Source organism: Thermobia domestica, chromosome 9, assembly GCF_964235325.1.
Source record: "Thermobia domestica chromosome 9, izTheDome1.hap1.1, whole genome shotgun sequence".
Lineage (NCBI taxonomy): Eukaryota > Metazoa > Arthropoda > Insecta > Zygentoma > Lepismatidae > Thermobia > Thermobia domestica.
Window position 1 is genome coordinate 39,540,675 of NC_137462.1, and position 14,969 is coordinate 39,555,643.

A 14,969-nucleotide genomic window follows, 5' to 3' on the forward strand; every position below is an offset into this window, starting at 1 on the left:
CAAAATTCATGCCTTCAACGTTAAAGAATTTCCAGATATCATGCTGTTATAACGACTGTAACCCCAACCTTCCTTCTTTCTTCCTTTTTCGCTTTCCTTCTAAGGGAATTAAAAAAAAAAAAAACAGTGAAACACATGTCTGATTAGTATTTGGATCCTTTGGAACCCTTACACGGAACCCTTAAAAGCCATTTAAGCTTATAGCTAGTTAGGTATTGAGTGATTTTTTTTTTTTTTTTTGACAAATTAAACGCAGCTGAGGCTTATAAATCATACCTGTCCTCTCTGTCCAGATATTGTGTTTATGTACTTCACTATCAACGGAACGACCGACCGGCTGTGTGTTTTCATGCCATTCAGTCTCTAAAATATTAAATAGGAAGTCCAAATACCAAAAGTCTCTGCCCTTCTGAGATTTGGAGATATCGATGTTTTACTATAATAATTGCCACACCCAAATCCCCCCTTCCCCGTCGAATTAGGAAAAATCCTTCTAGGCTTTTTATATCCCAAACATGCGGAATTCAGATAGTGCCAAGTCTGACGACTATGGCGGTATTGGGAGCCACTTGAAGCGTAGGTCGTCGATGGTTTTCCTGGTAGCACGAACAGAATGAGGTCGGTCGTTATCATGTTGAAGCAAGGCCCTTGATATCAGCAATCCCCTTCGCTTTGTGCGTATTAAGTTACTTGCTTCAAATGGTTCTCAAGAAGGTTGATGTAGGTGGCACTATTCACTGTGGTACTTAGGGGCATGTAGTGTTCCAGAGTAGGACCATTCTTATCCTAGAATAAAGTCAACATGACCAGAGGGCTGGCTGCGAGACTTCTTTGGTTTCGTCGAAGAAAAATGTCGCCACTCTTTGCTTGCACGTTTCGTCTCCCGTTGAAAATGGTGCACTCAAATTCAATCCTGGTGACAATGTAAGCTAGAAAATCCTTACTCTCCTGCTTATAACGCCTCAACAGCTCTTGACATGTCTCAACTGGACGACGATTTTTCAGTTTCTGGGTCAGCTGTCGAGAAACTCACCTGGCGGACACTTTTCTGTAGCGGAGTTCGTCATGCACTATGTGTTGTACTGAACTGAAGCTCATATTCATCATGAAACACATTTCAGCCAGAGTGACACGCTGGTTTTCCTGAACAAGCCTATATGCCGCGGCTATGAATACCAGCCTAAACCTGGACAGAGAGCATCAGTCAACGAAGCTGTACCTTCTGTGAATTTCTTGCACCAATCATAGACTTGCTGCTGTGACAGACAGGCGTTCCTATATTTCGTATTTTATCCAATGAATATCAATCCATTACACACTTTCATTCCATAAAAATCTAATAACTGCACGCTGTTCTTCCTTGATGTAACTACGTAGTGATACCGTCATATTGAACCAGTTGTTACTCAGCCCCATCCCCATCTACCGGCATTCGGAAAGACGTCAAGAACTGTCTGGAAATTTCCAAACGGCTGAAAAAAAAATTATGACAATTTTGCGTTTTTCATTTGATTATATATATATATATATATATATATATATATATATATATATATATATATATATATATATATATAAAATATGTTATACAGGGGTTATAAAAGGGGTGGTGAAAGTTACCACTATATTAGCAATACGATGTATGTACGTGGCATAAGATATTCATGTAATTATATATATATATATATATATATATATATATATATATATATATATATATATATATATATATATATACATTTCAATTTGAAACTGAAATGAATAGAGAGAATATTTTATTGACGAATCGAGTCGTATTTCTGAACATGTTTCAACTTGTTTCTTCGATGTCATTTCAGTGGAGAATCCCAAACACAGTGACTTCATTAAGCTGCGGACGATGTTGATTTCCACTCACATGCAAGATCTGAAAGACGTTACTCAGGATGTGCATTACGAGAACTTCCGAGCACAATGCATATCACAGATCTCTCAGCAAGCCATCAGAGAAAGAAGGTAAGCAATTTACACAGACATACATACATCTTCACTATATGACTCAATTGAGTTATTATGAAAAGTTGACAAATACGCTGACCAAAAATCGTAGTTAAATTACTGAAGAATATAATTAAAATTACCTTATTTGTTGTAATATTGAGTAGGTCCTTATGTAACGACAAATTTGATTTGACGTATGAATTAACTGCAAAATTTCACAGAACAAAATTAAAAAGTGTTTAGAGTATTGATGATGAAGAAAATTAGCTGAGCGGATATGGAAAGCAAGGAGAGAGAAGGAAAATGAAAATCCAAACATAAAAAGGTTCTTCATAATTTTTTATCTCCTTCCCCGTTTTCAGTTTTTGTTAAGGCTGTTGAGTTCCCACCGAGCGATCTTTGTTTTTCATCCCATTGATTTATATAGGGAAATATTCTTTTTCTTTTTACATAAAATGGGATTTTATTATAGTTTGATCTTTATTAATTCTTTTTTCTTCAAATGTAGATAAATATCCGTTGCTTTCTTAAAAATAGTTTGCGTTAGAAAAAAATAAATTTAATGCCGCTTCAATGAAACAATAAATAAATAAAATTAAATATCAGACAATTTATTATTAACGAAGAATAGAACATTTTTAAAGAATTCAAGAAGAAATCAATGAAACCAAACTATTAGGATGCAATTTTATTTTAAAGAAAAGAAAATACATTCCCATATAAACCAATATGATAAAAACAAAGATTCACCTAAACCAATATAATTAAAACAAAGATTCATATAAACCAATATGATAGAAACAAAGATTTCGCAGATACTCTCCAGGGGTTCTCAACCTTTGCTACAGGTGTAGGCCTACTACCAAAGCATATTAATTATTGATACCACCAAAAGCAGCTCGTTACCACCAGTAGTACGCGTACCACAGGTTGAGTAATCCTGCTCCACACCGTTAAGAAGCCAAAAACAGCTGAGAAACTAAATTAAAAACTTCCTCAAGTCCACTTTTTTTTTTTTTTTTTTTTTTTGTATTTTCTGTTTTTATTTGTCGGCATTTATGCTCCAAAGGGCTATTCGGTTGGGTAATACTACAGCCTAACTTTAACTCAAAATCTTATTTTCAATACAAAATAATTGCAGGTGAATAGAATAATATTCAGTTCGGTTCGGTTCAGTTCGAATAATATTCAGTTCAGTTGAGGGATTTAGGACATTTTTCCATTCAAGTGAATCACATTAATGCAACGGAAAACTGTAATGACTGAGAAAAAGAATGTATTTTGTTATAATGCTTTATTTGACCTTAGTCGCAAACAACGAGAAATCGAAGTTAGTTTCTACAGCCATACGCCATCTCCATCTTCTTTATACGCCCACGAGGACGATTAACTGTAGACTTTTCAGTTAAAGTTCAGAACTTTCAGCTAACTATTAATTTATTAAAGAATTACACACCAGCTGAATTACTTCAAACTCACTCTATTTTGCAATAATTATTAATTGCTTTTCAGCAATCACAATACATGTTTGTATATTTTACACGATGCCCTGGCTCATTATATGTTGTTAACCAATCTTAAACATCTTCCTGGAAACCAGAATCGTTTCCTTAGTAACCAGATTAATTGCCATAACAACAAATAAACTAACTCGTTTATATGGCAACCGAGAAATAATCATTACAAATCAACATTTCTTTTTGCGACATTAGATATTACATTTTCTTCTTCTTCTTCTTCTAATTGTTAGCTAGTGCATATTTGAATAGCACTTTTGCCCGGAATAAATAATTAATAAAGAAAACACACTTTAGCGTTGTATACCATTTAGAAATTTTACATTAAGTTACTTTGAGAAGTCTTGCATATAACATGCATGAGTATTTCTTTTCTTTTATTATTATTATTATTATTATTATTATTATTATTATTATTATTATTATTATTATTATTTTAATAATTATTTTATTTGCAGTAAACTGAAGAGAGACTCTGGACCACATTTCGAGACCATTACAGACACAGATCGATTACTTCAGCAGAAAGATGAAGAGGTGAGTCTTGAATGTCTTTTTAACATTAATAAAAAAAGTATCAGTGTCACGTGTACAGTGCATGAACGAGTTTTCTTTGAATGGCGAGATTAGAGTCGAGTTGGAATATATTCTTGGGACGCTTAATTGATTGCAAAAAACCGCTTTATCGATATCTATTGCAGTCTTTACTTTATAGCGGTCAACATTCAAACTGGAACTAAACGATTTCTGACACTTTCGTTTTGAATAGAGTGCTAAGAGAGAAGATGGTACATATTTTTTCAATGCTAATTCAATTTTAAAAGAACGCTTCTTGCTATATCTTGTCGTTTTTGCTCTATGTAGATCAATATTAACACCGGAAGTTCTAGTAAATTTCTATCACTTCCGGTTTCAGTAGAAAGTTAAGGGTAAATATAAAATTTATTCTTGGAACGTTTAATCGTTTGTAAGAAATCGCTTCTTGCTATCTGTTACTACTATTGTTCTATAGTGATCAACGCTAAAATTAAAAGTGGTTTATTTATACCCCTTCCGTTGGCTGGATTACATCCATGAACAAATGCAATTCCTAATTTTTGAGCGCTTCTACATCCTGGCCAAAATGAATGGTGATCCACCTACTACTTCTTGAGAGCTTTTTAATCTACCTAACGGACGGACACACATTTTTTGTCCTCCGGCCTGGGCGGACGAATAGACAGGGTAAATATGGAAGGAGTTTTGGTAAAAATTAGTACTTCCTCCTCCTATGACACTACAGTTCTTAGACGAGCCTTCCCCTTTGTTAAAATGCGTGTCCACTTCTTCTAGTCCGCTACATTTGCTCTCCACTACGGGCGGCTTTAGGATTTTAATTTTGGGTAGGCCCGCTCCCTCTCTTGTGGATATATACACATTTGATTGATTACTGACAGTAGGAAATTACTTTTACAGAAGTGGCTGATGCTATTTTTTAAAATAATTATCTACCATTAATATAAATAGTGGGAAATATATTTACTCTTTATTGTATTTTCTAGCGCTTATACTGTATATTTTTCAAAATTTTTGGGTAGTCCCATGCCTACCTGGCCTACCCACTACCCTACTGCTTTCCAGTGCTGTATTCCAGCGTTTTTCATGTTCTTTAATATCACTTATCACCACCTGTCTCTCAGTCTTCCCCTTCTCTTTGTGTCTTCTTTATCAGCTACGAAAATTTTCTTTACTACTCTTCCGTCGCCCATTTTGACAAAATGCCCTGTCCATTGTACGGCTAAGCCTTATGTACGTTACTGGGTCAGCATCTTTGTATCTAATACATAGACTGATATTATATCTTATTCGGTATGTTTTCGTCTGTTTCTACAGCTTCATATATATTTCCTTCATACCTTCCTGTCAAACCTTCCTAACAATTGCATCCCTTCTTTCCGCAAAATTCAACATTCAAATCCATATGTAGCTTTAGGCTTAATTAATGCTCTATAGATTCTGGTCTCTTTTTTCTATTTATCTATTTATTCTTCATTTTCTCGTCCGACAGTCCTTCCCAAGCCATCCCCTTCCCGGAGATCCAAATGAGGGAATATTAAGGGCGTTAAGTGAAAGATTTATACAAAAAGGGAAAGAGGTGTATCTGGTATTTGTTGATCTAGAAAAGGCTTTTGACCGCGTGAATTGGGAATTGTTGGGAGTTTTAAAAAAAGATTGGGATGGAATAAAAAGATCGGAGGCTTATAAGAAACTTATATATAAATCAACAAGTAAGTTTTAGGATAAGAGAAGAACTGTCAGAGGAGAGGGCAGTTGGAAGGGGAGTTCGACAAGGATGCTGTCTTTCGCCAACATTATTAAATATATGTCTAGAAGGGATAGTGAAAAAGAGCCTATATGATGAAGACGGTATTTCGGTAGAAGGTAGAATGATTAGATATAGGCCTATAAGATTTGCAGATGATATTGCGCTTGTTACGGAATCTGAAAAGAAAATCGATAGGATGTTAGGAAACTTGTGGAAGGGCTGTGAAGAATATGGGATGAAAATAAATGTTAGAAAGACAAAAGCCATGATGATTGGAACGAAGCGGTCAGTGTTAAATATAATAGTAGGTGGGAGAAAATAGAACAAGTGAATACCCAGTTTTCGATACCTGGGTAATATTCTTAGTAATAACATGAAGTGCGACCGTGAAATAAAAGCAAGGATAGGAATGGCGAAAGAAACCTTTAGGAGGAAGAAAAGTCTGTTTTGCGGAATGTTGAATAAAGAGTTGAAAAAAAGACTCATAAGATGCTTCGTGTGAAGTATTGTATTGTATGGGATGGAAACAGGGACATTACGCAAAAGTGATGAAAAACAAATGAGAGACTGTTAAAAATGGTGGTGGAGAAAAGAATATTTTTAGATATTATTAAGAAGAGGAAGAGAAATTGGTTGGGACATTGCCTAAGAAGGAATTGTATCATGAGGGACGTGTTAGAGGGTATGGTGGCAGGAAAGAAAGGGAGGGGGCGAAGGAGGCTACAATTAATGGACTATATAAAAGCAGAAAGATCATACGTGAAGACGAAGAGGTTAGAGGAAGTTCGTGGAGCATGGAAGCTTCTCAGCTGCGGCAAGTGGCCTGCCAATAAGAGCAGAATACCTATGACGATGAAGAAGATTCTGGTCTTCGTATTTTTGGAGAGAATATTAAATCTTACTAAGGGAAATAATACAAAGTAGGCTCTGGTTCAATCATTGGAGGTAAGTCACATCGGAAAAAAAAGTACGATTTTATGGCTCCAATAGGGAGTAAAATAACTCGCGGTAAGAAATACAAACAAGATGTAAGATCCAGAGTAGCTCAGGTGAAGAAGGCATTTGAAGAAAAACAAGCTATTAACCATAAGAGTCGGGATAGAACTGAAGGAAAGGCTGTTGAATGTAAATGCGCGGAATGTATCATTATATGGATGTGAGATATGGACAATAGGAGAATAGGAAAAACCGAGAATGGAATCTCTTTGAAATTATAACGACTTATCAAAAAGATAGTCGTAAACCTGGTTCGTTTGCTGAGATAAAAATTCGAAGTGGTAGTAATTCTTTGACATTAAAAATATTATGTCAATTAATCGTCGGAGAGTGCGATTTCAAAAAAATGTAAAGGACAAACGTGGGTTACAAATAAGATTAATCTTTTCGGGCGCATTAAATAACAAATAAGTCAGATGTTGCATTTAAAGGTATACATCGTAGCACTAAGATGTTATAATAAAGAAGAATATCATTCAAGGTAGTCGTTGAATAATTGATTTTATAGAATGGATCTTCTTTTTAACATAATCTTGGACAATTAAATTTTCAACACAAATCAATCTAATATAAATAATCTTTGCTTTTAATTAATTATAAATCGAATTATAATTCCTCATATTAACAAGAAAGAATAAAAATCATTTGAAAATTAATTTTCCAGTCTACCTAAAACTCTATTTAAGCATTTCAAGTATTTTTAAGAATCGTTTTCATTATTGATATTAACACATAAACTTTAAAATGAAAATTCACAAGAATCTATAACTAATATGAATTTAACCTAATTTCATTGACGGTAATCATGTTACATTCGTACTTGCATATGAATCTAATAAAGTGCATTGTACCGCACAATCATGATTAGGTTCTACATTATGTTGTACATATCTTTCATCATGATTCTGATTTTGGTATGAAGTCCCATCTCTTGATCTCCAATTACGTCTATCCACGTAGTTCGCTGTATTTCTGGAATTTCGCTCAGTACTTCGATTATTTTTATATCTACTGTTGTTGGGTGATCTGACATCATAATTACCATGATTAGTTAGATTAGGCGGATTCCCTACATAACCTTGTCTATTTTGATCATTTTGATTGCTAGAGTATACTCGGCTTAGGTTAGGTTCTGTATTATTCACACTCCGAATATTTAAATTCCGAACAGGCACCAAATGATCTAAATTATTCTTATTTTTACCCATTCTTGATCGTGGATTCATGGATTGTGGATTCATAGTATGGTATTGAGTTTCGTAGCATTGAACAAGCATCAATAAGAAACTCATACACTGTGTGGAAAATAAGATCTGTTGCAATTTAAATGGAAGCAAATTTCGAATCGATGCTATTATTCTCGATTCCGATTGCAATGGATTAACGACCTTTAATTCGTTGTAGACATTTACAACAAACTCTACAACAGATTTATGCAATCGAGGATTGAAGTGTTGATTTCTAAGGGTGGCATCTCTATTTGCCAGCAAAAAGTCATTTTCATTACACTTACCAATGAATTTGCTCATATCTCGAATTTCACGCATCTTAACACTGGACTTTACCTTCTTTTTCTCATTCCTTGTTCTCGTTGAGTGATAGTTCCTATCCATGACATGCTGTGTCGTCACACCATCTATGTTTTGCTCATCAGTACTCTTCGGACAACTTTCTTCATATTGCTTGTTAGCTTCGTCAAACCTCAGTTCTATCTTCTGTTCCATGGTCTTGTTAGATTCGTTGGACTTCTGTTCCATGGTCTGGTTAGATTTGTTGAACATCTGTTCCATGGTCTTGTTAAATTCGTTGAATTTCTGTTCCATGGTCTGCTTTAATTCTTCATTTTGTTTGTTAGCTTCGTTGAACTTCTGTTCCATGGTCTGCTTTAATTCTTCATTTTGTTTGTTTATCTCGGTAGACATCTGCATTAATTGTCGCTGTAAAGTTAACAAGATATCTTCCGATGTCAATCCTGGTGTTACACTAGTCTCATCGCTGTCACTAGTATTTGATTCCTGCTGCATTGTTTCGTTGACCATTTTTCTTATGATTACTTTACCACTTCGCAATATGGTTAAGTACGTATTCATTAAATGTAGTATAAAAGTAAATTCAATCTTACTCTTCTTCGGGAACTGAATTTACAAGGTCCCTGGTTCACAAACCAAAGTATTTTGTTATAAAATGTGGAACTAATAGAAGATGTAGACGGGTCAAGGTATCAGATGAGAGAGTATTGGAAATTATAGGAGAAATAAAGAGTATAGTGAAAAATATTTCGTAAGGAGAGATAGAATAGTTGGACACATTATGAGACATGAGCAATTATATTGTTAGCTGTGGAGGGAATGACAGAGGAAAAAATACCTGGAGGAAGGCCACGATTCAAATATACGGACCAAATACTACAAGATATAGGGAAGAAAAGCTAGAAAAAAACGAAAAGTCTGGCCGTGAAAGGATAGGGAAGGGTACAAAGTTGCGCCAAACTAGTCGAGACACTACTGACCTGAGATGAGATGATAATGGCTACAACCTAAGAGAAGAATAGAGATCTAATGTTCTAATTCTTGTAGAGCTGCCTCTGGTTCCAGTTATGACATTTTAAAAATATTTTAATAGGAATGAGAGGTTCTGTGCCATGATTATTATTTGACGCGATTATGGATCCCAGGTGTATGTATTCCTTGATTATTTCAAATTTCTATGAACCATTATTCAGATGTTACCTGAAAGTTCTCTTATTGTATTTTGTTCCTAGAGACAAACAGAAGTGTAATTTTTCCTTGATTGATTTCAAATTCTACCTGTTTCGATTTTTTTGTCCAACTTCAGGAATGCTCCCTTCACTCCTATAACACTTTTTATGGTGTTTAACTAAATTAGTATGTAAGTTTTATCGTGTTGAAAAACTAAGACCGTGTTTCATTTTTCTAAATTTCTTTGAGGACAATATTTGAATTTAATCTTCCAGTAAAAGTTGTTAAGTTGACCTGTTTAATTTGACGATAAAATTAAAGAGATATAGACAGATGTTTTTAGGTCTGTTATTCCGCAAATTGGCTAATATATGTGAGATTTTTTTTTATATACAAATTTTGTCATTCACGTACAGAAATGCAATATAGTTGACGCAGAGAAGGAACCTCAAAATATTAACAGCCACAATAGCTTACGAGTCATTTGTTAGTAAACAAACCATTCATTGTCAAATTTACAGACAACAAATTTATTGGTGACTTTTTGTTAATATTAAATTCTCTTTCTATTTTATAGATACGACGAATGCAAGATATGCTGACCCAAATGCAAGAGAAATTGAGAGCGTCCGGCCATAGCCCAATGTTCAAAACTCAGCTCCCCGGAAAGGAAGAGCCCAAGCGAGATAGTGTTGTGAATGTGTAACATATTTAACCAAAGACATGTTCCACTAGAACAAACACATTGCAATGAGTAGAGATGCAGGCCATCAGTCAATTTGAAAAAAAAAAAAAAAGAACAAACACCGTAATCGCTTATGATATTTTTGACCTCCGTGTATATATATATACTTATTATATATATAAAATTATATTTGTATTTTCACGAAATTTTATATCAAACATGTAAAGATTTCTAAGTTTGAAGAAGCGTTTTGTGCTAATTGTATAGGTTATAACTTTGTTAGTGTGAAGTAAAAACTATTCCGATTTTAGGTGTAAAGTAAACCTTCATTCATTTTGGTAAAATTTTCTAATATGAACAACGAAGAAAAATACATTTAATGGACTATAGCTCATTTGCAAGATCATCATTTCATGATTCACCTTGATACAAGTAAAAAATGAAGATTTGTGTTTGTATGGAAGTAATTTACATGTACTTGAATTAATTATTGGTTATTAGTAGTGACGAAATGCTAGACTGTTTAGTAGGTATACGCTAGATCGTTTCAACTATTTAATAACATATAGCCACCCCTCCATACTCTCTTTCATCCGCAAATTTGAGGTTAGTATACGCTGGACTATATAAAAAAATAGGTGGGTGTACAGTGAACCTTATATTCCACATACTTTCCATTACACCCCTGGTTATTACGAGGAGTATTCAGAAAGTAAGGTTACAAAGCCTGCAGTGAAACGTTTATATATTATTTCATACAACCAATACAGCCAACAGATATCACATATATTGGGTTAATTTTCGACATAGTCTTTATATCGGTTCAGTCACTTGTCGCATCGTGGGATGAGTTTGAAGATTCCCTGCTGGTAAAAATCCTATCCTTCAGCCACGTTGTTACGAAGTGTTTCACCTCCTCGTCTGAAGCGAAGCGACGGTCTCTTAGGTGCTCCTTCAAGTGGGGAATAGGTGAAAGCCGCTTGGGGCAAGGTCCGGGATGTAGGGAGGATGGTCCCAGCGAAACTGCTACAACTGCGCTCCTCGTCGGTGAGTTTTCTCTACCAGTCGCAAGCTTTCAACACTATTCTGCGACATACTGACAAAGCAGTACAATCTCCCCGTAAACCTCTGCCAGCTGCCGGTGAATTTCAGCCACAATTTCATGTTTCGCCTAGAGAATTGTAACTCAAGACAATCTTTTCTTTTTAAACATACGTCAATATTTAAAAATTTTACCAAAACTAATAGAGTTACTTCGTTTGTTTTATTTGTAATGTTTTTGTAAAATAAGATTTGTATTATAGTTTAGGTTTATACGCACATGCAACACTTTTTAAAGTGTTTGTTTTTTCTTGAATAAAATATTCAAAAATTCATTTTTAAAAAAAATTATATGTGTATATACGTATATTGATAAGTGTACGTACCGATTATTTGTTATATTAAATGTTTTATTTTCAATGTAGTGTGTATACTGAGTGTACAATTCTAAGCCACCTTTATATAGTAATTGTTATTTTTGTATATGTATTTATTAGTCACTAGTTGTATAAAAATGATGTGAAGATAAAAAGTGTTGTATAAAGGGAAACTTCCTGGCTTTACTAGGGCTATCCAAATGGTGTTTCGTTCAGCGATATGTGATTAACACATCCAATTCGCATTGCCGTTGTTTCTGACTTCCTACACCAAAATACCAGGATTTAATTATATGACATAGATGTGTTGAATAATAATAATAATAATAAAAACTATTGAACCAACTACATGAGACCAAAAGAATAGGAAAAAGTACACACTGATAAAAATAATTGTATTATTTTGTGGATGTAAAGAAAAAATGGATTTTCTAAGTATAGAAGCAGCACAGCACAATTTCAAAAGAACTATTTGAAACGCATTATTTGGTAGTTATTTATTTTTAAAAATAAAAATTACTTCTAGGATTAGGTAACAATTTTCTTGAAAGAGAATCATAGTTTATATCATTACAAAAGTTATTCGTGTAAAAATAATAATAATAAAAAGTTGATGTAATATTTCAGAAAATATAACGAAATACTACATCAGGAAAAGAACTGATATTTGAAGATAATCTATATTATTGCTCTATTTTACCTTATATATTATCAAATTCCATTCACAATTAGGAATGTGCTAACAAAAGCGTTTCTAAAAAGATAAAACAAAAAATTATTTATGTCTTGATGCAGCAACTATATTACAAATAAGGCATAAATGTAAGAAGAGTAATCATTACGATATCTCATATTTTCTTATTTTATTTGTTATCGCAATTATTATTATTATTATTATTATTATTATTATTATTATTATTATTATTATTATTATTATTATTGCACTGTACTGTAAATATAAAGGATTATACCAAATTTTAGATTATGTTTGCTCAAAGAAAATGTTGGTAATGACACTTCTATTGGAATGGCTAAGATAAATTTAGGGTGATCTCTAAATGTTTTTTTGCTTTATTCCACTTGATTAGCTATTGTATACAAACTAACACCTTAAAACTTGAAAGAGGGACACAAATTTTTCTTCAGCTGATTCGAATTAAACGGGAAAGTGTAACTTGTTACCGCATAAAAAAGTGGAATGTAAGTTAAATTCCACCTATCACTGATTATAATATTTCTAGTTATATCAGAAATGATTAAATGGGAAACAATATTTAATTACATTGTGTATATGAAATCAACATATGTGGCTCTGAGGTTGTAAATCTTCTTTGTATGATATCTAGAAGAATGCGTTGCCATTCAGTGGCCTGTTCATCATACAAAATAATGAACTCTGCTACTCTTACTGGCCAATCGTACTATCAATGAAAGACTTAATGCTCACTTTCTCTAATTGCATTTCTAACTTACAAGAAAAAGACAAAACTAGTGTGTACACTGTGGTAGCAACACGTAGAATCAAACAAATAGAATCTCGGTAAGAAAAGAAAAAAATTAAGAACATTAGAAACTCATAACAGTATTCATGTCAATAATAATGCCTATTTTAGTGCAAGAACCTATGGACACTTACTTGCAGTAAAAGTTAGGCCTATATGTGAATATATAGCGTCATAAGTTTTCTACATTATACTTGTTGTGGTGCTGCATATTTAAACAAGTAGAGTGTGTCAGGTGACTGTATGAGATATGTTCATTATTATGATTGTCTTAAACTGAAATGAATAAAGAAACAACATAATTTCAAAGTTTCATTTATTATTACCTGCTAACTATTGCTGCTCCTTTAGCTGGACAAAAGTATTTAATTAAGATTTTCAAATATGAGATTTGTTCGAAAAGTATCCGACTTTTAGTCATAAAAGATGTACTTTCAGATACTACAATTTTACATTAATCTCCTTCAAAGTAGTTCTCTTGGGCTGCAGTATACTTCTCCCAACGGTCCTTTCACTGTTAGATGTAGCGCTGGAATGCCTCTTTTAAGATTGCACGCAGCTGTCCATCACATTTTGCATACTGTGTTCTCTGAACTGAAATCTTGTTCCTTTCCGGGCATTTTCAGCTTGGGGTAAAACCAGAAAGCACATGGATCAGGAGAGTAGGAAGCCTGATGATCACGGGAATGCCGTGTTTGACGAAGAAAGTTTGAATCTGTTGTCCACACTTGATCCGGTGAGATGCTCATGGCATCATTCCTGAAAGCCTGTTTGATCTTGCGAATGTTTCGACTTGGGATTTTCAAAGCTTGACATAAAATTTCGATGCCGCTCACTTCCACCTCCTCACTTATTGGCGGTCTGCCGACAACTGAGTGTTTCTGCAAGTTGAAAAAGAAACAAAAACGAGAGAGAAACGAGCATTAGGATCACCTACATACCTGCATCAAACTAAGCCTCCCTAAATACATTTGATTACGCAAAAAAATAAAAAGGTCGGATATTTTTTGAACAAACCTCGTAATTTCTGTAGATAAATAAAAATCAATTACTGATAGTGTGTAAGGAACACACCATAAATCGAATTACTCAGCTAGGAATGTTCCTTTTTTCCCATACTTCAAATGAGTCGTTCTTTTCCGAGAGAACAAAAATTGAAAGGAGTCCCAGGAAGTCTGAGGAAATCAGTGTCGATTTTTGAATAATTTCCAGCCATGCATGAACAAAGGAAAACAGGTGTGCCAACATCAGTTGTTGAGATATCTTCACAAAACCTTCTGAGCATGTACTTTTAAAACGTGGTGAATCAAATGAAGAATATCCAAAAAATATATTTTATCTAGACCACTTCGATTAATGAACATTGTAGGAATCCATAGAAACAAATATATACACTGTTCCATAGAGATTTCCAATAATTTATTGTGAAAGTTTTCAGCACAATTATAGATTTCGAGGAATTAAATAAAAAACTGTGGTGCAAGTCATATTATCTTTGTTTTCACTTGCAACACTTTACTGATAAACTAAACAGCTGTTTCCTTTATCAATAAAACTTCCACTGTCATCCGGTGGCACTTAAATGAAACTCTGACTTACTTCGCGTTTTTTGTTATTAGATTGACTGTACTAGAACTATGTAACGAGTCGTCTTCGGACCTTTCTGTTACCTCTAGAAAAATGGACTCGTTCCAACAGTTCTTTATATGGAAGATATAATAATTGATAATTTCTAAAAGGGGCCAGGTTCTTTAATAGTTATCGAGAATCAGAGTTTCAAGAATTGTACTGCTTACTTGGATTTGTTCTTTTTTTTAATTAAGAAAAGGAATAGAAATAGACTGCGCTTTTACAAGAGAGAATAAGG

General features: G+C 33.9%; 1 protein-coding gene across 3 annotated transcripts in view; it reads left to right on the plus strand.

The window, feature by feature from the left end:
* Septin4 (septin 4) overlaps positions 1-13,411 on the plus strand; it is a 90,909-nt gene extending 77,498 nt beyond the window's left edge. For all 3 annotated transcript variants that reach the window (XM_081770961.1, XM_081770962.1, XM_081770963.1), the window contains exons 7-9: positions 1,839-1,995; positions 3,956-4,034; positions 10,075-13,411. In XM_081770961.1, coding sequence (XP_081627087.1) covers positions 1,839-1,995; positions 3,956-4,034; positions 10,075-10,203 — 365 coding nt within the window. In that variant the 3' untranslated portion in view covers positions 10,204-13,411. The remainder of the gene's footprint in view (positions 1-1,838; positions 1,996-3,955; positions 4,035-10,074) is intronic.
* Positions 13,412-14,969: the final 1,558 nt, after the last annotated feature.